The 27,459-nt window shown below is 41.8% G+C and overlaps 1 protein-coding gene and 1 non-coding gene across 3 annotated transcripts; both read left to right on the top strand.

Moving 5' to 3' along the window:
- Positions 1-4: 4 nt before the first annotated feature.
- Positions 5-26,894, top strand: SNX5 (sorting nexin 5). Of its 2 annotated transcripts, XM_055372912.2 has the most exons (13): positions 5-144; positions 11,485-11,589; positions 13,049-13,159; positions 14,407-14,528; positions 15,808-15,931; positions 16,924-17,019; positions 18,132-18,237; positions 18,321-18,396; positions 19,426-19,465; positions 19,553-19,639; positions 20,852-21,011; positions 25,299-25,384; positions 26,087-26,894. In XM_055372912.2, the coding sequence occupies exons 1-13, from the start codon at positions 94-96 to the stop codon at positions 26,135-26,137; spliced, it is 1,215 nt and encodes a 404-aa protein (XP_055228887.1). In that variant the 5' UTR covers positions 5-93; the 3' UTR covers positions 26,138-26,894. The 2 variants fall into 2 exon arrangements, with proteins under 2 accessions (XP_055228887.1, XP_055228888.1); XM_055372913.2 differs by lacking the exons at positions 5-144; positions 14,407-14,528 and adding an exon at positions 477-7,406.
- On the top strand, positions 5,585-5,821 carry LOC115931776 (small nucleolar RNA SNORD17). The gene has a single exon (XR_004068229.1). It is a non-coding gene; the product is annotated as a small nucleolar RNA SNORD17 (small nucleolar RNA).
- Positions 26,895-27,459: the final 565 nt, after the last annotated feature.

The raw sequence follows: 27,459 nt of genomic DNA, 5'->3' as shown, positions 1-27,459 counted from the left end.
GGCCGCCCCCGAGAGGCGCCCAGGCGGCGGCGGCGGCCCAGCCTCTTCTTTACTCGCACAGCCAGGCGGCCCCTGCTCGAGTCCCGCGTCGCCATGGCCGCGGTTCCCGAGTTGCTGCAGCAGCAGGAGGAGGACCGCAGCAAGGTGAGGTCCTCCCAGCCTCAGACTCCTGGGCGGGCGGCCCTGCGAGCTCCGGGGTCGCTGCATTCTTTCCCTTGCGCGTCCATAGGCCGTGGCTGCTCGCCGCCATCCCCAGCGCAGGAGGCACCCTTGAGACCCGGGCGGCCCCTCTCCCTGGTCTTCCCTGAAGGCTGCCCCGGGGAATCCCTGTGGATGTCCCGGATTCTATTAGGGCAGAACCAGAGACGCGGGACCTTAGCCCCAGCTCAGGCGCCGGTGCCGAGCGGACTTGGAGAGATGATCTCTGGAGACCCCGGAATGTTCTTTTTAAAATTTTCCTCGGCTTCGTGGTGACCAGTAGGTGAACGTGAAATTGACTTAACATGCGACAGACCAGTTTGGTTTGTTGCCCCCAAAATACCCTCCTTTTCCTCCCCCCCTTTTTCTGAGAAGACTTTTTTTTGGGGGGGGGGGGCCCAAACAACTTGGGAAATTGCATCAAGCGTCCGAACATGCTGCTTACAACTTTAGAAACGCAAAATGCGTTGTTGTGGGAGTTGTGTAATTTTTAGTAGGTGCTCAAATACTTGCTGAACTTGGTGTCTATTTTTAAGTCTTGCCCATTGATGTAAACTGTCCCTAGGTCACGTGTATCTTGAGGTCTAAAAGATTATTAATGCAATAAATTGAAATTCCCATAGCCAATTAAAGATTCAGACGAGACTCCACTCTTTTTCATTGGTTCTTTAAATTTGCCTCGGTAGCTTTGCGATGCATGGTTTGTGAGCAACCTTTCATGCAGAATCGTCAACATAAGTTTTTCTGGCCGATGAAAAAGAACCTCTAAAAATACAAGGCTCTCTTAAAATGTAATTTGGAGCCGTCTTAACTTACACATTTCTTGAGAAGTTAAAGGCACCTCCATGGAGAAACTTGTTCATCTAGTAAGTAAATACCAGAGTTTCAAAGCGGCTGGATTGTTGCAACAAGGGTATCATTGCATTAATTATTGAAATAGAGCTTTGTATACAGGAGGGTGTTGTTTAGAGTGGTTTTTTTTGAAAGTTGTTTATTACTAAAACAAAGTGGAAACTTGAGACCACGATTCTTTGTAAAACATTATAAAGGTACTTTTCTCCATAAAGGGTAGATAATGGATTGGGATTTTGGTAGCATTTTATTTTTTCTTTCTTTCTGGTACATTCTTTTAGCTGTCTTGATTCGGAGTCAGCTAGGTAAAAGGACTCAATTGCTTCACCCCACTCTCTGATAGTACAGTATATTGCAGCTGGTTTTTAAAATGACTTCCACCACCCTGATCCTCCAGCAAAATTGGAGAATGGTTATGAAGGCCATTTCCTGCCTGTTTTAGAGGCTACAGAAACTGTCCGTATCTGTAGTGAAGAGAGTTACATGACATTGTTTTCCTTTTTACATTACAGGAATAAAGAGACAATAAAAATAAATAATTACCCTGACGCGTGGCTTTATTTTTGTTTTCTGATCTCTGCTGATGCTGATAACCTGCTGTGGTCTGGCCTAGATGGTGTTATGGTTAACTGGAAGGGAGTTTGGGGCAAGTATGAAATAATGGGAAACTAAGTCTTGGGCACCTTCTTGCCATAATACAATTTCGGTAGTCAACTAAAATGTTTTGTGTGTTACCTGAAATGTGTGTTACTTAAAATGTTTAAATGTCCTCCTGATAATTTACTTTGGTTTGGAATTCCCCCTAAGGATGGAGTTAATTAAGACTCACTAAGGTAGAGGGACATACTTGATTCTTCAGGATTTTGAATTCTAGTCCAATACTCATTTTGGCCAATTCAGCAAAACTGAAAGGGAATACTGTGTCAGTCGTGTCTGGTAGCCAGACACTGGCATTTTGTTACATTCTTTAGCCGAGGGTGTTGGGGTTTGCCTTCTTCCTCAGAAAATAGTTCAGGGGAAGAGATGCGTGGTTAATTTGGTTCCTAACTGGTCCTCTATTTACTGGTTTTTGATTTTTTTTTTGAGACGGAGTCTCGCTCTGTCGTCCAGGCTGGAGCGCAATGGCTCGATCTCAGCTCACTGCAACTTCCGCTTTCTGGGTTCAAGCGATTCTCCTGCCTCAGCCTCTCGAGTAGCTGGGATTACAGTCGCTCACCGCCATGCCCGGCTAATTTTTGTATTTTTGTGGAGACCGGGTTTCACCATGTTGGCCAGGCTGGTATTTGAACTCGACCTTCGCAGCCTAGTGCTATTTTTAACTAGGGGGTTCTCCTTCCTTGACAGTAACAACTTGGCCTTAACTTACTGCTTGGTTACAGGGACTTTGGTGAATGATATCTGTCCTCTTACCTACTCAGGAGTATTTGTAGACTAAGTACTGCTGCTCTGGTTTCGTGTTTAACTGGTATGGAAGCTGCCTCTAGGGGTATTTTTGTTCTCCATTAGCTAGAATGGAGTGCAGTTTGTTAGTATAGGAACAATCCTGAACTTTGACCAATACCATAGCAAGTCCAAACTTACAAACTTTGTGGACTGAAGCTTTATGCTACCCTTGCAACTGGTTTCTAAGTTGAGGAAGTATGACGTATCAAGCTTCCCACGCCTTAGTTCTAGTTCAGTAACTTGTACTCGGTGTCTTAAGATCCCCATTTGTGAATACTCTAAAAGGTCATTATCTGTTCACATTATTTTGGCCATAGGTAGAAATGGCCAAGAAGCTTTTCTTTTTCTTTTTTTTTTTTTTTTTTTGAGACAGGGTCTGGCTCTGTCACCCAGGCGGGAGTGCAGTGTCACAATCACAAACTCACTGCAGCCTCGACCTGGGGAGCTCAGGTGATCACCCCCACCTCAGCCTCCTGAGTAGCTGGGGCTACAGGCACGCACCAGCATGCCCACCTCATTTTTGTATTTTTTGGTAGAGATGGGGTTTCACCATCCAGTTCAACACGCCTGGATTACAGGCATGAGCCATTGTGCCTGGCCAAGGCTGTTAAGTTTTCTAGATTTGTTTCTGAGCTGTAAACTCTTCATTCGGTGAGACCTAGTGGTCATCTAAACTAGAGGTTTAGTTTAAAATTCAGTTCCTCAACCTGGGGAGCACTGTTGTCATTTTAGCCTGATCACTTTTGTTGAGGAGTGCCCTCTGGGTTGTAGGATGTGAAGCAACTGTTTTTGGTCTCTGCTAGGATGCGGCCTCCTCCCCTCCCACGGTGATAAGAAGAAGTCAAAATTGCCTGTTTGAGAATCACTGGTTTAAACGGACTTCCTTCTAAAATGGTGTGATATGGGTGGGGTCAGGTTGTGTTACAGAAGCTAGTCTTTGTGTGCTTGTTGCGAATTTTTCAGGTTTTCTATTAATCTTGCCTAAGGAAATAACATGCCATGTAAAAATTAGCATTGTTGGATATCTTTGTGAGAATGAAGCTTTTCCACTAATACTGAGGAACCTTAACAAAAGGTGGTGAAAGATGGTTTTCTTCAGCAGGTTCTGGGTACTTGAGGGTTGCAAAGGGAGGGCTTCGTGTTTGTGTTTGTGAGTGCAGGCTTTGGACACTGGAAACTTAACCTGAGTTTCTTGTGCTGCAGAGGGGAACTTGGTTTAAAATCCTGCTGTTTCAACATTTTGCTGTCTTTATTATCAGGGTCTTGATGCTCGAGCAAATTAGGTGAGAACAGATCTATAGGTTAGTACCCTGAATGTCTTAATAGCCCGTGGTCACAACAGTGTGTAGTGAAGTTAAATAGTATTTAAGGAAACAATCTAACTTTTAATGATCCCAATAGTGAGAAACGGCTGTTAAAGTGCAAATTAAGTTTCTCTGCATGATCTAACTTTCCAAAAAGTGGCTTCTTCACCCTTAATACCTGTTTTCTGATTGGCCATTGAGGTACTCTGACAAGATCTCCTAAAAGAGATCTTCACACCTTCACATGCTGCCTAAAGGCAAACCGTAGTACCCCAGGAGGAGTAAGTTGCAGTTTGAGGGGCAGCCAACACTTCAGTTTAAAAATGGGGGTCCTTGGCTTGACTCTTCTTCTTACATTTTGGCATAACTTTTTTAGGCACTCCTATATGGTCTGGAGAGAAAACTATAATTTTCTGCCTGAAAAGCTCAGTTTCTGAAGGGCACACTCCTAAGCATTCTAGTCATGGTAAATGGTGAGGAATACAAATCCAGATGGCTCCCTTGGCAGGGTTTTCACTTTTTCTTTCAAGAGCACCGCAAAGCTAGGACATTGTGCTGTTAGATACTTGGTAGCTGGTGGGTGATAAAATGTTGGACTTCTTCCCTCACCATTCCTATATCTTTCATGAATTTTGTTTTGAATTCTTGTTTTTATTTTGTTTAGAATTCTTTTTCTCAAGACAGTCTTGCTGTGTTGCCCACGCTGGTATCGAACTCCTGAGCTCAGGCCATCTTCCTGCACTTGGCCTCCTGAATGGGCCCCTGGTCTGAGTATTGGAATATTTACATCTGAATGATTTGGGAAATTTGCTGTACCTCAAACTCAGAGTGAAAGAAATGTCCAACCAAAAAGCGGGCAGCCTGCTCTCCATGCTGCCATTTGTGTTTCAAACTGAGATGACCAAGGTTAAGTTCAAACAGGCAGCTCTACCACTGTTGCTGAATCGTCTTTCTTGGTAAAGGTAAATTGTCAAACCTATTTCCTGTGCATCTTGGTTTGATCATGAAGTGAGACCATGAAGGAAGGCAGTAAGTGTCCTTCAACACCCTCATCCACATGAATAATATGGACCATCTTAGCTTTGTTGAAGAGGGCTTGTTCCAGCCTTGGCAACAGAGTGAGACCCTGCTACAAAAAAGGGGGCTTGCTGACTTGATATGGTATGCCAGTGAACTTTTGGGAGGGAGCCTTGATGGGATTGGGTAGTAGGTGAAGGCCTTTAGCTCTCAATAAAGGAAACTGGCATTTCTGTTTTTTACTTTTTGAGACAGGGTCTCAGGGTCTCAGCCTGCTCCCAGGCTCGAGTTCAGTGGTCTGATCGTAGTTCACTGCAGACTCAAAATCCTGAGCTCAAGTGATCTTCCCACCTCAGCCTCCCAGAGTGTTGGGAGTACAGGCATAGGCCACCGAGCCTAGCTGATTTTTTTTTAAGGCTTTGCTGCGTTGCCCAGGCTTGTCTCCTGGCTGCGGGCGATCCTCCTGCCTCAGCCTCCCAAAGTGCTGGGATTACAGACAAGAACCTCTCTGCCTGGCTGGGTTTCTTTTATTCATTTGTTGGACCTGCTTTCTTGGTAGCAGTGGTGTATTGATTCCCAGTAGGATTTATCTGCCAGGAGATCCTTACAGATGATGTAGTTCAACCGTTTTGCTTTGTGAATTCATTTGAAAGTATTATAATTTCGATACTTAGTAATTAGATGGATTTCTTGACATGCATTAGATATATAAGGCAGTAATTTAACTCTGGTTCCATGTTGATTCCATTAGTACATGGGCTTGCAGCCTTGTGAAATGATGATTCAGTTTATCCATTCGCTGAGTGCGCTGCACTGACCTTCTTCCAAGCCTGAGTTCCTGTTCTAGGAACTTGAGGCTATGTAGCCTGAAAATGCCCTGCAGTCTGCAGTGTTCTACTGTGAACTGCTTGTGTGTTGGCAGGCTACGGGTAAGAATGGTTGGTGTCAGCAGGGATGGGGCCCTCTGAGACCCATCTCACAAAGATGAGTGGTGAAAATCTGATCACTTGCTGCAGCCCTTTAGTTTTTATTAAGCTGATGCCTGAGTAGCTTTAATAGCTATTAGCTATGTTAGTAGACTGAGATCTTCTGTTAGAAGTCTTTAGTTCTGTTTTCCTTGGGGGACTAAGAAATTATATTGCAGGCCTGAATTACAGGAAGGGGAGAACCAATGGCTAGGGAATGAGAGCCAATACCTGTAAAAGCAGAGTTGGGCTGGGCGCAGTGGCTCACGCCTATAATCCCAGGACTTTGGGAGGCTGAGGCGGGCAGATCACGATGTCAGGAGTTAGAGGCCAGCCTGACCAACATGGTGAAACCCTGTCTCTACTAAAAATACAAAAATTAGCTGGGTGGGGTGGTGGGCGCCTGTAATCCCAGCTACTTAGGAGGCTGAGGCAGGAGTATCTGGGAGAATTGAACCCCGGGGGTGGAGGTTATGGTGAGCTGAGACTGTGCCACTGCACTCCAGCCTGGGCAACAGAGTGAGACTCCGTCTCATAAGAAAAAAAAAAAAGCAGAGTTAATATATTGCTTATAGTTAGTTGAACCAGTTGTTTCCCACACACCAGTGCCATAATCTAAAGCTGAGATTGAACACAGATAGGTAGGTATTAGTTATTTTCAGGATGGCAGAGAATAGTAACAATTCGGAGCACCAATGGGAACATTGTTTCCTGAGAGTTCAAACAGTAACAAAGTAGCATATGTTTCCTAAATATGTATCATGTGAATCTTTAATGTTTGTGGACAGTAATACAAATCTAGAGTGTGACAGAACATCTTTGAATTTTATGTTCTCACTTAACGAGTATTGGACTAGGCAGGTGTGGATACCTTTCCAGCTGAAAATCTGATCAAGGAGGCAGACTTCTTGGCTCCATGCTAAGAATCATCGATGATTTGTCATATTGGCCCTCTTGCTGGCAAAATCTTAGTTTCTTAGGCAGTGGAATGAAGCATAACAAAACAAAATCCCTAGAGGCTAGGAACAGATAGTTTGAAAGAGAAGACACTGCAGCATGTGCTGCTTAAGTACATATCTTCTGCTTTTGGAATGGAAACTAGGAAGTCATTTAAATAGATATGTGTCTTTTTTATCCTATCTGTAGTAATTTATGTGGGATATTCAAATAGGAAAATACGGGCTAGCACTGCATATTGTATCCATGTCTTACATTGTATACAAATGACTATTAGATTTAGATGACTAATTAGATTTAAATGACTGTTCAACTAGCCCCAATCTAACAGATCAGAGATTGTGGAGTTTCACTTCTTTGGACTGTGTCTTTTTCATTTTGGCACTGAGTCTGCAGTCACCATAACCACTTAGAAAAAACTGTATTTTTTCTGTTCTCCTCGTGGGTTCTGAGTTTTAGAATCTTGCCTTTTGTGTTGTTCAGTCATCCAGGTGCCCTTTGCCCTCTGTAAGCCATTAAACCTTTTGAAGAGGCAGCTTTGCTGGTAGAGTCGTAAGTGAAATTTGGACCAAAAGTGAGTTTATGAAGACTGGTGGGCAGGAGCTCAACAGCTGCAGGGTTGTCCTGCAGCCAGTGTCTGATGTGCCCCAGCTGGGAAGCTGATGAATAGGTGAGGAAATGCACAGGGATTCCGTAACTACTTTTCTCCTTTTAGAGAAGTGCCTTGGCTCTCTTACCAAAAGCACTGCGATTTTTTAAAATAGTTGAAAATGTGCTTTCTAAATGAAGCTGTGCTTGTTTACCGTGAAGGCTGATTATAATCCGTATTGTAAGGATTGACCTGGTAGGGAAGTACATCATGAACTGGGAATACGTGAGCCAGTAGTTTCAAGGGAAATCTACAAAAGTCAGGTTTTAAAAAATTTTTTAAAAATTCTGAAATAGAGATGAGGTCTCACCATTTTGCTCAGGCTGGGTTGTTGGGTTTGTTTTTTATGTGTAGTTTTTTTTTTTTTGGAGACTCGCTCTGTTGCCCAGGCTGAAGTGCAGTGGTGCGATCTTGGCTCACTGCAACCTCCGCCTCCCGGGTTCAAGCAGTTCTTCTGCCTCAGCCTCCTGAGTAGCTGGGATTACAGGTGCATGCCACCATGCCAGGCTAATTTGTGTGTGTTTTTTTGTTTGTTTGTTTGTTTAAGACGGAGTTTCGCTCTCATCGCCCAGGCTGGAGTGCAGTGGCGTGATGTTGGCTCACTGCAACCTCTGCCTCCTGGGTTCAAGCGATTCTCCTACCTCAGCCTCCTGAGTAGCTGGGATTACAGATGTGCGCCACCATGCCCAGCTAATTTTTGTATTTTTGGTAGAGACGGGGTTTCACCGTGTTGGCCAAGATGTTCTCGATCTCCTGACCTTGTGATCTAGCTGCCTCCACCTCCCAAAGTGCTGGGATTACAGGCGTGAGCCACCGTGCCTGGCCACTTTTTGTATTTTTAGTAGAGACGGGGTTTCACCATGTTGGTCAGGCTGGTCTCGATCTCCTGACCTCAAGTGATCTGCCTACCTTGGCCTCCCAAATTGCTGGGATTACAGGCGTGAGCCACCACACCCAGCCAGAAGTCAGTTTTAAAACTTAATTTGAGAGTAGGTATATTTTCAATTTGATTCTTACAAGTGACCTAAGGGATCTGGAAAAGAGGTAAAACTTTGCATGGTAAAGGTCTGGCATGCCCAAGGCTGGACTTGGTTCTAAAGCCTGCTTTGTCAACTGTTGTAAACGGCCACTGTAAGCATTGTAACATCTGTGGCCTAAGTCAGAGACTCAGTGTTGGCCAGCAGGGCTAAGGAGTACTCTGAGCCCTTCAAGCTTAGGGGGGATGGAGGCAGAGGCAAGTGAGAGGGGAAGAGTGGAGCCTGGCAATTATTTAGCAAGTTCTGTAGCACTGTGGAGTGGGTTTGTTGACTAAGCAGAAGGAATGCTGAACTTTTGGTCACACTTGATGCTTCCCGAGTGAGAGTACAAATGCTGACTTAGAAGCTCTAGTCATTTCACAAGTTTCTACCCATGTTTGTCTCATCTGGAGGGTTATATGCTATAATATGAGAAAGTTCATTTAACTTGCACCTGGGGGACGTTGAGTTAATGATGGCCTGGATGCTGAGGGATTTTTGCCAATACTCTCTTTTAGACAGTTCTTTAAGGCCCAAATACAACATTGCATTATTTGCTTATTTGGTGGTTAGGACTGTCATGTCAAGTGATTGGAGTTTTGCTTGAATCCCTTCCTAGGGCGAAATGTCTGGGCAAAAATGGCTGCTAGTGAAGCTCGGATGTTTGATATGCTGTGGTTGCAGTCACTCATAACCTAGTGGTTTTCTTCTTTTTGTCTTCATCACATTCTGGAACAAAAAATATGTTTCTTTACTAACCAGAAAGGAAGACAGGTATAGTCGGGGGTATTACCTCTACATGGGGAAAGGGACGAAAACAGAAGATAATTATTCAGAGGAACGAAAAGCAGCTAAAGCAGCTGGTAGCATCCATTGTAGCTTTAACTGTGGTGCACAAATGAGCTCCATTTACTTGATTACATCCTCCTTGGGTCCTCCTATTCGAATTCCAAGGGTATCCCATGTGGAGTTCACAGGCTCACTGAGTTTGCTGGGCTTGTGAGCGAAAATGGAACTGTCAGCATATTCATTTGAGCAGTGCTAGAAGTCAGGGTTTGTGACTTTAGGAAATGGAATCTTAGGAAATGTGGCAGTTTTTGAGCTCTGGGAAAAGCACCTTAGACCTGTCCTGTGAGCTGTCCTATGTCTCCTCCAGAGACCATGGCTACTTCTTACGCCTGGCTCTGTTTATTCCTGTTCTTGGGCCTGCCTGACCTTGACAGATAAGCCTAAGATCAGTAGAGTCGTTGGTATAGCCTCTGCAATCACATCTCAGTTAATGATTTGAGGTATTTTTAAAGGCTGTATTTGCCAGTGTTAACTTAGCAGAAGGAAGGAAGCTCTTATCAGAAAATACGCCAAAGCTGGAGTCAGTTATGATCAAATGAAGTCGCAGACCTTGAAGCTTTATCTTTGTTTGCAGAGATCTCACAAATGGACATGTGAAAATTAAGCCAGACAAGCAGATATTTCATAGGAGTTATCAAGAATTCATTTGGAAGAAAAATACTTAGGTTGAGATGTGAGGACTCAAAAGTATCTGTTTTGATCTTACTAATAGTTGATGTTAAAATCAACTTCTGGTGACTACTTGAGCTTAATTTTTTGGAGGAAAGCCATGGTAATAGGCTCCCTCTGGCTTTCAGAATTATAAATATACAGTGCTTAAGGAAAAAGGGAGTACTTGAAACTTTTAAGTAATCCATGTGCTTTTAGTGAATATATTTAGTCTTTTTATAGCTGATTGACCAGATTTTCAAGTTTTAGAGGTTAAGTACATAAGTTTTTAGTCTTGAACTTTTTATTTTGAAGAAAGGGACCCAAAGGGAAATTTGGAGTGAAATACCTCATATTCTTAATTCTAATCTTCACTTGGCATTCCGTGCTTTGGGTAATCCAGTGTTATGACAACTTTACTTTAGCACTCCTTACAGTAAAAGGAATGGGGCAATGAGATGCTTACTCTATGAGTTCCTCGTGCCTTGTGTGTCAGGTTTTCAGATTGACCACCACCTTGTCTGCTTTAATGTACCTTTATTTAAGTCACTTTTCCCTAATAGCCCAGTTCCTATTAGTGCTGCCACTGTTCTCTCCTCTCTCTTTTTTTTTTTTGACGGGCAGAAATGGAGTTAGGTAGTTTTTTTCCTCTCAATTTCCAGCTCAGAAAATCAGTTAATTGAGTATTCAGAGTGATGCTCACACTTTTGTTGCTCATGTGTAACCACAGTGGGATTGTGCTAATTAAGTAAGGCCTTGGTTGGTTTTTCTAATTCACCCCTCCTGTCTAGATTCCTTGGCTATTTGAAACAGTCCCAGGTTTACTCTGAACTCTCCACCCAGGATCCTATTCCACATGACTGTTCTCTGTGCCATCTCCCCAGGTTTTCCTTTCAGATATTTGTGTGGCCTGGTTAATGCCTCTTGAATGTTCATTGTACTTTGGCATTTATGTAAGAATTCAAGATTTTGTTCTATTTAGTTCAGGCCTTAGTGTACAGTCAGGTATTTGGCCAAATGTATTGTACATGACATTATTGTAGCTGTTGTTTACATTACAGGAATACTTCGGATATACCAATGCATGTGAAGAATGGGTTTCCCCTCAGTTTCAAATAAACTTAGAAATGTCTCAACTGACATTTCTTTTTCTTTTTTTTTAATTTTTAATTTTTTTTTTTTTTTTTTTGAGACACAGTTTCGCTCTGTCGCCCAGGCTAGAGTGCAGTGGTGTGATCTCAGCTCACTGCAAGCTCCGCCTCCCGTGTTCAGGCCATTCTCCTGCCTCAGCCTCCTGAGTAGCTGGGACTACAGGTGCCTACCACCACGCTCAGCTAATTTTTTGTATTTTTGGTAGAGACGGGGTTTCACCATGTTAGCCAGGATGGTCTCCATCTCCTGACCCTGTGAACCACCTGCCTCGGCCTCCCAAAGTGCTGGGATTACAGGGGTGAGCCGCCGTGCCCGGCTCAACTGACATTTCTAAATGATCTATGTATAAACTGCTTTTTAATAACTACTCATTTTTGGAATAATTTTTTAGGGCCAAATGAGTTTGAAACTAATACGCAAAAAATGTATTTCAGCTGAGATCTGTATCTGTGGACCTGAATGTTGATCCCTCACTTCAGATTGACATACCTGATGCGCTCAGTGAGAGAGACAAAGTCAAATTTACAGTGCACACAAAGGTAAGTAACATGCAGTGGTAATACATACAGTGCTAGGTTGCAGCCTTGTTATTCACAGTGGATGTGAGAAGAGATTCCCTGAGCTTGAAACAGTTGCTATTTGTAGGGTAGCACTATTAAGTGAGAACCTCCCTAATCTATCTCACAGAAAGCATCAGGTGAGTGCCATTGTGGCAGCAGCAGCATTCTGCTGTGGCAGAGCCCTGGGCTGTGGGCATTGTTTTTTTTTTGTTGTTGTTTGTTTTTTTTTTTGGAGACAGTCTCATTGTGTTGCCCAGGCTGGAATGAAGTGGCACCATCTTGGCTCACTGCAGCCCCTGCCTCCCAGGTTCAAGCAATTCTCATGCCTCAGCCACCAGAGTAGCTGGGATTACAGGCCTGAGCCACCACACCCGGCTCAAACTCCTGACCTCAGGTGATGCACGTGCCTCAGTTTCCCAAAGTGCTGGGATTCAAGGCGTGAGCCAGAGCCACCACACCGGGCCCCAGCTTTGTTTTTAATTTGCATCCAAGGGAAGTTTGTCTCTGTAGCTTGCTTTTTTTCAGCATTTACTAAATTGGGAAAGACCTTTCCCATGTGTTTTTTTCTTAACGCCTGGGCGGCTTGAATAGCACACTTCAGTTATTCCGGAGGTAGTGTAAAAAGATTGGTGACATAATTCTCTGCCTGAGCTTACCAGATCAAAGGAGGTAAAATCAGCATTCACTGGAGTGAAAAGGAAGGAAGCCAGGGACAATTTTTAGAACCATAGTAAGTTACAGCTAAGAGGTTTTTTTTTTAATTTATTTTTCTTTTTTGTCATAAGTTGGGGGTGGGGGGTAAATTCAGACTTACAAAAGTAGAATTTGGGGCTGGGTTGGGTGGCTCACACCTGTAATCCTAGCACTTCGGGAGGACAAGATGGGCAGATCGCTTGAGCCTGGGCAACATGGCAAAAACCTGTCTCTTCCAAAAATATAAAAATTAGCCGGATGTGGTAGCGCACACCTGTAGTTCCAGCTACTCAGGAGGCTGAGGTGGGAGGATGGCTTAAGAGCCTGGAAGGCAGAGGTTGCAGTGAGCCAAGAAGCCAAGATCATTCCACTGCACTCCAGCCTGGGTGACAGCCAGACCCTGTCCCAAAAATGTATATAAACAAAAAAAAGTACACAGAAACAAAAAAATAGAATTAGGGTTGTGGCTTACTTCTTAGAACTGAACTTCTACCAGTAGATTCTGATCGGATATTCATTACAAGCTTCAGAAAGGTGGAGTTTGGGGAGAAATCCTTAGAGTTCAGGTTGAATCTTAGCTATGACTTTCATGACAGGAGATCATGTATTACTGCTTTGTTCTTTACTGGATCATATTATGATGTATTATGCAGAATTTTCCCACTGTGTAGCCTAGGAAACCCAGATCACTTATCTAAAAGTCGTGGTTACCAGTTAACTTCTTTCTTTCTTTCTTTCTTTACAGACCACACTGCCCACGTTTCAGAGCCCAGAGTTTTCTGTTACAAGGCAACATGAAGACTTTGTGTGGCTACATGACACTCTTATTGAAACAACAGACTATGCTGGGCTTATTGTGAGTCTTTTAGAAAATCAAATAAGCTAGTTCTTTCTGCCTTGCTATGCATTAGTTTAAAAGAGACTTATATCCACTTTTTTTAATGGATTGTGAAAAGTTAGATTTCATCTACCTACTGGAGTATTTGCTGACTGTCAAGTGGAAAGTATGTGAAGGAATAGTGTTACAGCTTTGAGGTGGTGCATACAGGCTTACATTATTTACATTGTAAAGGGGTGTGAACAGTGTAATGACTTTAGTCTTACCTACCTTTAGGTTTGGTTTTTCTCTGGTATGTTTTTTCCTATGTCAGTAGAATTGATTTCTAGGAAACATTGCTATTGGTAGTAGTTTGTGATAAGATTTCTCAAAAGTTGCTGAAGGAGGCCATGCCTGTAATCCTAGCACTTTGGGAGGCCAAGGTGGGTGGATCACCTGAGCTCAGAATTTTAAGACGTGCCTGGGCAACATGATGAGACCCTGTCTCTACTAAAAATACAAAAAATTTGCTGGGCGTGGTGGTGTGTACCTGTAGTCCCAGCCACTGGGGAGGCTGAGGCATGAGAATCGCTTGAACTTGGGAGGCAGAGGTTGCAGTAAGCCAAGGCCATGCCACATCACTCCAGCCTGGGTGACAGAGCGAGACTCTTTCTCCCAAAAACAAAAAAAGTGCTCAAGGAGGCAGTTTTCAGCCCTTGATTGTTATTTCTTGGCGGCAGGAACAGACTTAACTGATTTTAAAGGAGATTTCCATGCGTTTTGTCCTGCCAGGCAGACTGAAGAAGCTCTCCAAATGATGATTTCTTAATCATTAAACAAAATTAGTACCGAAGCTTATATTTAGATATGTCTTTGATTCAAAGTTAGAGTCCTTGATTATCCTTTGGGATTAGGAAAAAATTCCTTTGGAATACTGAACACTTTATAATCTTGATGGCTAATCGTTGGTGCTTAGCATTCGTTGTACTAGTTTTAGGTGAACACTGAAGCAGTATAGACACTGTTGTGCTCTGAACAATTGTCTATAATGGATAAACTGAACAAATGATTGCCATCAAAGTGAATATGCAACTCTCAGGAAGACACCTCATTTTAAATGTCCAGAAGAGTTAAGGAAGGTTAAGAAAAAACAGGAGTTGACTTTTAAATAGCCCCACAGGAGTGGAGTGGTTGTCTCCTGTGGACCAGCAAGAGTAGAATGAGGCAACAACTAGAAAACATCGCTGCTGGGACAAGAGGCTCATGAGTTCCTGCCTCTGCTGCAGATTCCACCTGCTCCTACGAAGCCCGACTTTGATGGTCCTCGAGAGAAGATGCAGAAACTGGGAGAAGGTGAAGGGTCTATGACCAAAGAAGAATTTGCCAAGATGAAACAAGAACTGGAAGCGTAAGTGGATTTTCCTGGTGGGCTCTGTCTTTTGAGAAGTAGAAAAGTGGTGCTGTGTACAAAAATAAGTAGAAGAACCTGACTTAATTTTAAGTACAGCTGTTTAATTAGGTCCCTAGCGTCGTTTTCTAAAACTAGTAATACATCTTGCATAGTGTGGGACATGGTCTTTGTACTTCACACATTGATTCGTTGGAGGCCATTGACACTAATACCCGATAGAGTAGTTGTCTTTTCCCATATGTAGGGCATACTTATTAAGGATGCTGGTCTGGCACAGTGAGGAAATAAACTTTTGTGCCTTTATAAATTGCTCATAATGTACAAAGCTTTTATTTCGGAAGCTTGGTTACTAGACGTTGAGAAGAAACTAGAGAGTTGGGGTTTCGTCATGTTGCCCAGGCTGGTCTCGAACTCCTGAGTTCAAGTGATCAGCTTGCCTTTGCCTCCCATAGTGCTGAGATTATAGTGAGCCGCCCCTGGGCCAGGCCAAATAGTGCTGTTATAGAGTAGCATTCTCAGTAACCATCACATAGATAATTTGAAAGAGGAAGTCCAGGTCTACAGGCAGCAAGTATATTTTAATCTGGTTGTCATTTAATTTTTTCAAACAAAAATAGATTTTTGGAAAGTTTCTTATGAATCCATCCTTGCATTTCCTCATCTTAGCTGAAAAGTACTCATTCCTCCCCTTTTCAACCATCAGCTCCCCCTCTCCAAACCCCTGTGTCATCTAGGGCAGCACTCAAACCTCCAGGCCCTGAAAGCATTTAGCACACACTTGAGTGGCTCTCGGGATCAGCTCTGGGGAATGAGGCACTGAACACAACAGATCCAAGTTTCTACCGTTAGGAATTTTAAGGTGACTTTTAATGTCTAGGTTGAGATAAAGCTGCTTTGTAATTTTTGTTAACTTTTAGCTTCATTAGACTCATGCTGTATACTCAGGCTGCAGAGTTAAAGCGTTCTCATTGCTTTAAAGAAACAAATGTTCTGTGGCTACTAAGTAACAGTAATTGCATGTAGATTTAGGAGCTCATGGACTTGACCCATCAAATCCAATTACAACATTGCTTTCCTCCATAGTCTTATTCCACAGATTCAAAAATGGCAACTGCCTTATTATCTAACTAGACACCGGTTTATACTGAAATACTGTTTGGTCCAGTTGCAGTGTTTTATGTGGTGACATGAGCAGAGCCATAGAATTAATCAGGAGTGGTATTGGTCAGGTGGTTGAGCTGTGTCAACTGAATGCCATGTGCGCATCTCTTTTCAGTGAGTATCTCGCTGTGTTTAAGAAGACCGTGTCCTCCCATGAAGTCTTTCTTCAGCGGCTTTCTTCTCACCCTGTTCTCAGTAAAGATCGCAACTTTCATGTTTTCCTGGAATATGATCAGGATGTAAGGCATTTTTATTCAATTTTGATAATCCACTTCAAATGTTTATACTTTCAAAATGTACTTGATAGTTTCTACTGCTTTAAAGTTTTGAATTTCTTACACAATGGAAACCTTTTTAGATGCTGCTTTTCCTTCATTGTAAGTCATTTTTTGTAAAACTCTGCTTAAAGAAAATTTTGACTTCTTTCCCCTTCCAAAACCTAGGTTTCTTTTTAAGAAATTAACAGTCCCAAACATCCCTTAGTTAATTTCTTAACAATTCCAAACTTAACTAAGTTCATTTTAAGGAAATTAAAATTTGTGTCATTTATTTTCTTCCCACCTATGCTTTTTGTTGAATTATGACTTTTTTCTTTTCTTTTTTGAGGTGGAGTCTCACTCTGTCACCCAGGCTGGAGTGCAGTGACGCGATCTCGGCTTACTGCAAGCTCCACCTTCTGGGTTCACGCCATTCTCCTGCCTCAGCCTCCCGAGTAGCTAGGATTACAGGCGCCCACCACCACACCCGGCTTATTTTTTGTATTTTTAGTAGAGATGGGATTTCACCGCGTTAGCCAAGATGGTCTCGATCTCCTGACGTCGTGATCCGCCCGCCTTGGCCTCCCAAAGTGCTGGGATTACAGGCGTGAGCCACTGCGCCCGGCCGCGAATTATGACTTTTATGCTATTTTTCTTTTTAACATGTTTTGGTTTTTGCTACTTACTATGGATAGAAGAGAGCAGTAATTTTCCCAAGGATTTCAGAGCCACTAAGACTTAGCTTCTAGTCAGTCTTTCAAAATCTCTCAAGCCTTTTAGAATGAGATGACCTACCTATGTTTGGGTTTAGCCATTAGGTGTTTTAAGCTTGGAGGTTAAGGCAGAATTAAAGATACTTTATGCATTTGCCTGTACTGATAAAGAGGATTACTTAAAATGTTACCCAGAACTTCTTTAAGAGAATCTAGAAAAATCCATACCATATAAAACTCTTTGGAATTTTCTTCTTTTAGCTCAGTGTTAGGCGGAAAAATACTAAGGAGATGTTTGGTGGCTTCTTCAAAAGTGTGGTGAAAAGTGCTGATGAAGTCCTTTTTACTGGAGTTAAGGTAAGTGACCTTTGGCTGTTGGAGAAGATTTTTTACTTCGTCGGGAATAGGTGACCTTTTGTTTCTTTGAAAGAGATACTTGTGAAACAAATGGTTAACTTTTAAGACATGTAAGTTTTCTTCAGATTTTGGTAATTTTCATCTACTTATTCAATTTTCACTTATTTCCCAAAGCACCTTGTTCTGTCCCAGGAGAAGCAACTTGAACCTTTCCACACTTGGCTTCATTTTCTCCTTTTCTGTAAGGAGGGAGATTACTCAGTTAATATCTAAAATAAAGTACAAGATCAGTATTTTATCCCACTCTCAGAACTACACTGTCCAGTTTGGTCACCAACTACAGGTGATAGAGAAGCACTTGACATGCAACCTAGCTGGCACAACTAAGGAACCAAACTTTAGATTTTATTTACATACTGGATTTCAAGGCGTTAGCACAAAGATAAGAATACAAAATAACATTTCCGTTACCGTTAGAGGTATGATTTACTTTCCTACTTCTCGGGCCTTCTCATTCCTTTGTAACTGAGTTACCCTTACAGTTACTGTCTGGTATCTGGCTTTGCCACTCCAGGGAGCCCAGAATACAGGTGCTAAGTAGAGAGGGCATCATCAGAAATTAGGAAACTCGGACTTGGTCCAGTTTAAGGTGTATGGGACTGTCCTGTATCCATGCATTATGGGATATTTGGCATTGGCATCCTTGGCCAGTGCCTACCAGATACCAGGATTTCCTCCCAGTCTGAAACCAATCAAGAGAAAAAAAAACCTCATTCACACACAGATAGGTATCCAAGGCTAAGTGGCCATGTTCTACATGGTAGAACCATTGTACTAGTGTAAAATTGCTGGGTCTTAGGGTGCCAGTTTTACTGGTTGTTGTTAAGTGATTCTTCTGTAGACATTTTCTGCCAGCCCTTGATTTTTCCCAGCCTTGGTTAAGAAATAGTATCGTAAATTTGTAATTCCCTGATCTGTAAAGGTTAAACTTTACTCACGTTTATATGCCATGTTCTAAGCAATATATTTTTATATTGATAAATATAAAAGGCTGCAGGGATAGTATATTTTCACACTCATCAAATGTCTGGTTCTTTTTTTCTTCTTTCTAGGAGGTAGATGACTTCTTTGAGCAAGAGAAGAACTTCCTTATTAACTATTACAATAGGATCAAAGATTCTTGTGTGAAAGCTGACAAAATGACCAGATCTCATAAAAGTAAATATCATTTACCGCTAGTCAGAGCTTTGCTGATGAGCCTGGCTGTGTTTGGATAAAAAGACTTGTCCTTGTTTCTGCAGATGTTGCCGATGACTATATCCACACCGCAGCCTGCTTACATAGCCTGGCTTTAGAAGAGCCCACAGTCATCAAAAAGTAAGTTTTTTTGGAAAAGCATTTCCCCTAACCCAATTGAAGAGTGCTGAGTGGTGTAATTAAAAGCATAAATGAGTAGTGACTACATGGTCCTGCTCTGGAGTTAGAAGCTCAGTAAGACAAGTCTCTAGCACTCATCTTACATGTTCTCTGGACATAAGACACTTGTAAGACAATTGTAGGGGACTTGGGCTCTTCTATATGTAAACAAATACAGTAAATGTTGTCAAAGCAGTAGTTTCTGTCACACTTAAAAGCCTGTTTTCTTTAGTTTTGGAGTTCGTAAGAGTTTATCTTGCATCTTCCCCTGGCAATTGGTGCTTACCATTTTGCCTGGTAATGCCCTGGACCTCCTTTTTTTTTCGGCCTGTGATGCAGCCCCAGGAGATCCTGAGAACATGTGCCCCTGCCCTGGACCTTGAAGAGATTTGGTTATAGTGGTCATGAGAATAATTTAATGACCTCAGTCTGACACACAGCTGTTTTGATGTACAATTTTCTGAAATTACCTTCATTCATTAATTAAAAACCCTTCCATTTTCACTCTGCACTTATGTATGTGTTTCAGTTTCTCCATCCTGGGCATTTCTGGTGTAAGACAATATTTTACTTAACATCCAGGCTTGGCAAAACAGGTGATACTACTTCTCACTCGAAAGTGAAAGGCTAATGGCAGAACCATGACGAATTAAATAGCATATTTACTGCTTTGTGATGCCCATAGCAGAGCTCATTAGAACCCGACCTTGGTTAACACAGCATTGGCATTTAATAAGAATATTTGGGCGCATGGCAGAATGACCGAAGGGTCACCAAGAGGCTGAGTGTGGTGCTGTACATGTGTGTAATTTTGTGACCATTTTCTCTACTATTTGGGGTCAGTTGAAGTGAGAGCACTACTTTTAAATTAATGCTAAAGTACCAAAGGCTAGGACTCCTGAGTTGACCCATTCCTGTCTTGCACACTGGTAAGATCATGTTTTATAGATGATTTAAGACCATAAACCAAAATTATATGTACATTTCCAGGTACCTATTGAAGGTTGCTGAGCTATTTGAAAAACTAAGGGTAAGGATTTCTGTGTTGGTCTTCATAATATATATTTTATAATCTATAGCTTTCTGCCTTGATGGTGACCTTTCCTTTTCTATATAGAAAGTAGAGGGTCGAGTTTCATCAGATGAAGATTTGAAGCTAACAGAGCTCCTCCGATACTACATGCTCAACATTGAAGCTGCTAAGGTAGGAAGAGAGTTGCTCAGCTTCTCAGAGCAGTGCAGGACCAGAAGTCTGTTTAAAAAGTTTCTTTATACAAAGGGGCAGAATAAGAAATTATCAGACTTGTTTTTATAAATGACATGCCTTTCTGGCATTGTATCCATAAAGCTTGTGTATCTGACAGCACTGTATGGGTTGTGTGAAGTAGACAGGTAATAGTTTGGGGGATTACAGGTCATTGATGTGGGACATAACATGCAGAAAGGGCTGTTTCTGGGGCAAAGAAGATTTGGGAGTTTTTATTGAATTGCAAGTATCCCTGCAGCCTTTGAGTCGTAAAGCATTATATGTATATGTGGACAAAATGGTAAGCAGAATAACCTTTGGGAATGAAACATGCGTTGTCTGCATTGCCCTGAACAAATATGTTTTAATTTTATGTGAAATGTATTAAATCAGGCAAAATAAAATTAGATAGGATTGTATGCCCTCTAAGGCTGAAATGTCATCAGAAAGTAAAAGAGTAAAAAAAATTTTTCACCCCATCATGTAATTTTATTTTAGTTAATTTGCCCTTTGGCATGTTTTCTGAATCTTGGGAGTTTTTAAAAACATACTTTTTTAATAGCCTATTTTCTACTTTCATGGAATTAAGAGCTCACTTACGATTATTTGAGTATATACAAAAATAGGCCTAGTAGTTTCACCCATCAGTTATTATTTCACCTAGTTTTAAATGTGTAATCTATACATCATAATTGCTCATTTCAGATACTAAAGTAACTTCTACTGTGTTGTAAGATTGCAAAGAATCTTTATATCTGACTAAGTGGATCTCCAAGGTAGATTACCAGAAGCAGGATTTGCAGGGTAGGGTTATGTTTCTTACTACTTCATTGCCCAGTTGTATTTTAGCAGCGCTCAACTTGACTTACCCAGCAGTGACTGTATATTTCAAGTTATCTCTGATACACAATATTTAATTTTTAAAGTTAACTTTATTTACTGAATTACTGGAAAAAAAAGTCCTTCTGTTTTCACTCTTGAGTAATCACTTGATTCATATAAGGAATTCTAAAAAAAGCTCTCAAGCTGGAGATTTAAAAATACTCTGGGAGAGGGAAGCTGTAGAGGTAGATTATTGTCACTAACATCTCAGGTGGTACACTGGCACTTGGGCTATTTTTGAGACTGGTTTAGATACTTAGTATGTATACCTGTTAATTTTTTTCCCAGGATCTCTTATACAGACGCACCAAAGCCCTCATTGACTATGAGAACTCAAACAAAGCTCTGGATAAGGCCCGGTTAAAGAGCAAAGACGTCAAGTTGGCTGAGGCACACCAGCAGGAGTGCTGCCAGAAATTTGAACAACTTTCCGAATCTGCAAAAGAAGGTTGAGCAGGACATTCTTCTTTCTGTACTGTAATTTGAAAATAATTTCAAACTTAGAAAAGTTCCACAAATAGTGCAAAAAACACCCATGTATCCTTCACCCAGTGTCAGCACTTCACCCCCTCTGCCTTATCACTTGCACATGCACAGTCACCCTCATGGCTTTGCGTGCTTACAAACGTTACACACCTGGTTTTTCTGTACCATTGGAGATTAAGTTGCATACGTCATGCTCCTTTTAGCCCTAAAAACGTTGTGGTTTATTTCCTAAGACTGAAGACATTCTCTTGTATGGTTACAGTATGGTTGTTTGCTGTGATAAACTTAACTTTGGGACTACAATCTGCTCTCTGTATTCTCATGTTTGTCTTGATGTCCTCTACAAGATCCAGTCTAGGATTGCATCTGGTTGTCTTAGCTATTAGTCTCCTTTACTCTGGAATAGTTCTTAGTTTTTAACAGTATCCGTCTTTTTAGAGAATCTCTTTACAAATCCTGTATTTCTGACTTTTGGTAGGTTTCCTCATGTTTAGATCTGGTTATGGGCTCCTGGCAGAATAGAAGTAATATGCCCTTATTGGGGTGTCACTTCTGATTGGACAGTGTGTCTGTCCTTCATTTGTGGTGGTAATTTTGATTACTCAATTAGATAGTATCCAAATCCAATTTCTCCACTGTGTAGTTACTATTTTAACCCCCATCAATCTGTGGTGAGGCAATTTAAGACCATGCAAATACCTTGGTCTTCATCAAACTTCCTCCCTAGGTTTAGCATGTGTTAATGATTCTTGCCTAAACCAGCTGTTACTCTGGTGAATGCAGAAAGACGATTTCCCTCATCTCTAGCTCTAGCTTTCCTACCCAAGTTGGCACTTGTCATCCTACTACAAAAAAGCCTTCCCTTTTCTCAGAAATTTCCTTTATCTTTATTAGAGTCATGGACTCCCAGTTTTTAAAATGGTTTAGAATTCATGATTGTATTACCAAGTTATTTTTGATGCCTGTCCAGACTTTGCCAATAGGAGCACCTTTAAGCTGGCATGTGGTTGTAACACCCTAACCTGTCTTTTTTAGTGATAGGCCATGCTAATCTTACTCTCTACTCCAGCCTTGGAACTGGCCATTTCTTCAAGGAGCCAGGGTTCTTTTTCTTTGGGAACAGTTACCAGCATCTGAGTATGCTCATCATTTCGGGGTATCTCTGCTTCTGTGCCCTTCAGTGGACTGAGCTAGGAAATGTATGTGTGTGTGCACACGCATGCCGTTGCACACACACGCAGGTTTCAGGGATCACAAGTCCGGTCCATGTCCACATCCATAGGGTTCTTTCTTGCCTTATCCATTTCACCTTTTAGAGCAGAGGACTTTCACCATTTCCATTGAACATGAGTATAATATGTAGTCATTACCTAAGAGGATTATGTGGATCTTCTCTGGGGTTCTCAGGGGCCATGGAACATGTCAGAGCAAGTGTTGGAATGGATTACCCAGAATGTGAGTAGTTGTAGTGGGGCACTGTTGGACTCAATCCCAACCCCCTAACGCATGTTTCCATGAAAAATTCATATCTTACTTAGCTTTTTCCTAACTTTCTTGTTTCCCAGTGGTAGGGTAATCTAGACATAGGGAAATGATGTGTTCATCAACATGCTTGAAGCTACCTGGGGGAAACCTTGACTTTATAGATTTCTAATCATTTGTCTGTCTATTCAGGATTATAATACAATGCCTTAACTGTAAGGCACAAAGGCACAGAGCTTCCTGGCAAATGTCATGTAGACAGGCTCTGAGGCTGTCTTGGGTTCTTCCAAAGTAACCTTCATGCTACCCTGTTTCTGAAACAATTACAGCTTTTTTTTTTTTAAACTAAAATTTTCAAGGAAACGTACACACTTCAAAACTACTGAGTTGAAATCTTATAGGCCAGTTTCATGGCTCTGGAAATTTTAGAGGAGATTGAAGAAAAAACATAAAACTTTAAAAAATGATGCCAATTCAGGTCTACCTTTACTGCCTAAAGTTTTCGCCCACATTGATTATATCCTATATTCAAAATGCAAGATAGGTACACTATCTAAAAATACAGTATTCTGTGGAATGCTGAGATTGGTGGGTCTTAACCTGTTTGCCTTTGGTATAAGTGCTTTCTGAGACTTGCAGATGAGCTGACGACTAGAGTTGAGTCAGTGGGTAAGGGCTGGTTTCACAGGAGGTGGATAGTTAAGTGTATGGAGCCCTGGTACTGTGTGTAGGTCCAGAGGAAGGCAGGGAGCTTATCTTCACCCAGGATATCCAAGGGACTGATGAACATCACCTTGTAGTGCAAGCACTATAGACTTGACATATCACTATGAAATTTTTGAGTTTTTAACTTGGATGTGGCTGCTTGTATTGTAGTTCTTTTGCACAGCACTGTAGAGACAGGAAGGAGGGTGAGTCTGCTCTGAACACTTGAGCACCGGCAGAAGGTTGGGTGATGGTCAAAGTTTTACTCAAGTAAAACTGCAAGGCAGAACTTGATGTCACAAATTCAATGAAGGAATTAGGGCGGACATGCATATTCTTGGTTTGTTCCAATTTCCAATGGATCATTAATGCCGAATTCTGATGGCAATAGGAGTAGATGAAATGAAAAAGGGCTGGGTGCAGTGGCTCACGCCTGTAATCCCAGCACTTTGGGAGGCTGAGGCGGGCGGATCACGAGGTCAGGAGATCGAGACCATCCTGGCTAACACGGGGAAACCCCGTCTCTACTAAAAATACAAAAAATTAGCCGGGTGTGGTGGCGGGCGCCTGTAGTCCTAGCTACTCGGGAGGCTGAGGCAGGAGAATGGCGTGAACCCAGGAGTCAGAGCTTGCAGTGAGCCGAGATCCCGCCACTGCACTCCAGCCTGGGCAACAGAGCAAGATTCCATCTCAAGAAAAAAAAAGAAAAAGCAATAGATGAAAAGGAAGCATGCCCTAAAGATCATCAAGTAAACCTGTCTTGAATACGTGTAGCAGTTTTTCACTGTTTTGGATTTAAAAATGTTTTAAGTTTTATTTTTAATCGACAAGTCATTGTATTGCATTTGTGGAATACAGTGTGATGCTTTGTAGGTATATAATGTGAAATTATTAGATCAAGCTAATTAACATCTTTCATTTTTTTCAGTGGTAATACATATGAAATTTGCTGTTTCAATATATATTATTGACTGTAGTCACCCTGTTGTGCAGTAGATCTCAAAATTTATTCCTTGAGTTTAGCTGCAGCCTTCTACCCATTCTCTTTCCCACCTTCCCCAGCACCCCACCCTCATCCTCTGATAACCATCATTCTGTTCTCTACTTCTAGGAGTTCAACTTAAGATTTTACCTATAAGTGAGATCATGTAATGTTTGTCTTTCTGTGCCTGGTTTATTTTATTTGGCATAATGTCCTCTAAGATCCATCCACATTGTCCCATATGAGAGAATTTTGTTCTTTTTAAAGGCCGGATAGTATAATGTGTCTATACTACATTGTCTTCATCCACTGATGGATACTTCTCAATTGATTTTGTATTTTGGCTGTTGTAAATAATGCTGCAGTGAACATGGAAGTACGGATATCCCATTGAGATACTGATTTCAGTTCCTTTTGTTATATTCCCAGAAGTGGGTTTGCTGGATCATATGGTAATTCTATTTTTAGTTTTTTGAGGAACCTCTGTACCATTTTCCATGGTGGCTGTACTAATTTACATTCCCAGCAACGGTGTAGAAGAGTTCACTTTTCTCTGCATTGTTGCTAACACTGATCTTTCATCTATTTGAGAAAATCCATTCTAGCAGGTGTGAGGTAATCTCATTGTGGTTTTAATTTGCATTTCCCTAATGGTTAGTGATGCTGAACGTTGTTTGCATGAACCTGGTATGTCTTCTTTTGAGAAGCATTTTCACAAGCCATTGGTGAAGTATGTGGCTCACCACCACCCATACCCCAGCCCTGTTCCCAGTCACTGGTACCTAGAGGGTGAGAGTGAGGCTGCTCATCACGTGTTCTCCAAGTCATAAGCTGCTGCTCTCCCACTCACGATGCTTGGTGATTCAGTGATGTTTTCCACTTAAAGACAGTGATAGCTGTATCACCACAGTTAATAGATGTCTGATGTGTCCCAGTCACAGAGATAATACAAATGTGAGGAAATAATGCTGGTGTGTGAAAGCATTGGAGACCATTTGTAAGAAAGCCATTTGGTAGTTAAAGTGAATATGAAAATTGTTTAGTTTTTCTTGGTTTCATAAACATTTTTTCTTCCTGTAGAACTGATAAATTTCAAACGGAAGAGAATGGCAGCATTTAGAAAGAATCTAATTGAAATGTCTGAACTGGAAATAAAACATGCCAGGGTAAGTGTTTTCTACAAATGAAGCCAACATCTTTTATGGTTTTTTCCAAGTTATTTCCCAGTTTACTAACCTATTGTCATCAGGCAGTTGGGGTGGCCTTGTGGTATTAATCGTCTGTAGTACTTAGTTGATGGGAGCCACTCATTGTTTATTTGTAGTCTTGTTTATAATGTCACCCATGACTAATTTTTAGAAACTTTTTTTTTTTTTTTTTAAATAGAGATGGGGTTTCACCATTTTGGCCAGGCTGGACTTGAACTCCTGACCTCAGGTGATCCACCTGCCTTGGCCTCCCAAAGTGCTGGGATTAGAGGTGTGAGCTACAGCTCCCAGCCCTAATTTCTAGCAACTTTTATTCAATCTTTCCAAGGCCCTCGCCTTCATGGAACAACGCACTGATAGTGTCTAAGAAGTTACAGTAAGCAGGATCACATTTAGGAGCAAGCAGGTGAGGGCAGAGGTGCTGGAGTGAACGTCAGCTCTTTGGCTGGTAGCCTTACCCACTGAGGGAGAGGAGCTGAAACATGAAATTGGGATGCGTGGTACGTTGCAGTTCACCTGGGATTTAAAGAAGAGAAGGGCCAGCTTGCTCTGGTTGACTTTAAACCTCCCGTGAAAAGCTATGTTGATGTACTTGAGTCATTCCAGGTATATGGCAAGTTTTAATAATTCACTGGTCTGCCTTGACTTTTTTCCCCACAGAACAATGTCTCCCTTTTGCAGAGCTGTATTGACTTGTTCAAGAATAACTGATATGCCTTCACTCAGAAGAAAAGAAATGAATGTGAAAGAAAGCCAAGCATCACTTGCACTTAAATCATTACCACGGAAGATATGTTAGCTTCAACTTTAGTTTAAAATTATGTGAATAAATATTTTGATTTCTACAAATCTTAACATTTAACCATGTTGGTTTAAAAATATTATTGCTTGCTACTTGGACATAACTAATTTTTCCTTGTGCATTTAATACCTCTGGGCAGAATCCAAATACTGGATTCTCCCGTAGTTCGTCTTTAGTTACTAAGAAAGGATGTAGGACACATTTGCCTTCTGGAAACAAGTAGAAGCCATCACCTGGCCCATGTCCCTACAAACCCATGATTGTCAGGGAGGTGCCAGTTACAGCAGGTGATTCAGCTACTTGAGGTCGGTAACAGACCTTCCATTCCTCACTGAAGGTGGGGTTTGTGTTTTTGTTTTGCCCTGTTACTCCACTGGTAGTCATCTGGTGTTTGTACTATAACAACAGCAAGAAAATCTCATTTATCTTTATATACTCTTTGCACCTCCTTTTTTTAGTCGAGATATAAATATTTGAGGGGAGAGAAATATCTACAGGTATATATGGAAACAAATAATGTGGTCTGCTTTATAAGATGGCCAGATCTACATTAGGAAAAGTATGAGCCCCCTCCCTAATGGCCGCTGGGGGGTGAGGGAGGTGTGGTGTATGTCTTTGGGCGTTTGTTTTTTTATAAAGCATATAATAAAATAATCGTGCTACTAATGTACGGCCTGTTTTCGTGGAAACTAAAACCAGAGTGTGTCCCAGGAGTGCAGGTGGTGCTAGGGTTTGGCTGTGGTTACAGGGTTTTCAGGGTCTGCCCAGAGTCCTGGGGGCGGTCAGGGGAAATTTGTCCTAGTCTTAACATTCTTAAGTACTCCAGGCCTTTTTTAGATGGTCTCTAAATCTGGGTTTGTCTGTTTGCTCCTGACCTGATGGAGGTTTGCATTTTGGCCAGGGGCTTTACCATAGGGCAGTGGTCCCCAATCTCAGGTCCATGGCTTGTTAGGAAGAGGTGAGCCAGCATTGCCGCCTGAGGTTTGCCTCCTGTCAGATTAGCAGCAGCATTAGATTCTCATAGGAGTGCAAACCAGTATTGTGAACTGGGCATGCAACAGGTCTAGGTTGTGCGCTCCTTAGGAGAATCAAATGCCTGATGATCTGATGTGGAATGGTTTCATCTGGAAGCCATCCCTTTCCACACCCCACCTTGTCCATGGAAAAATTTGTTTTCCACGAAACCACTCCCTGGTGCCAATGCCATGTCTTCAGGAGGTGTGTGTCTATT

This window comes from Gorilla gorilla, chromosome 21 (genome assembly GCF_029281585.2).
Source record: "Gorilla gorilla gorilla isolate KB3781 chromosome 21, NHGRI_mGorGor1-v2.1_pri, whole genome shotgun sequence".
Taxonomy (NCBI): Eukaryota; Metazoa; Chordata; class Mammalia; order Primates; family Hominidae; genus Gorilla; species Gorilla gorilla.
The sequence above is the reverse complement of the archived record's forward strand: the minus strand, read 5'-3'. Positions and strand labels throughout refer to the sequence as shown.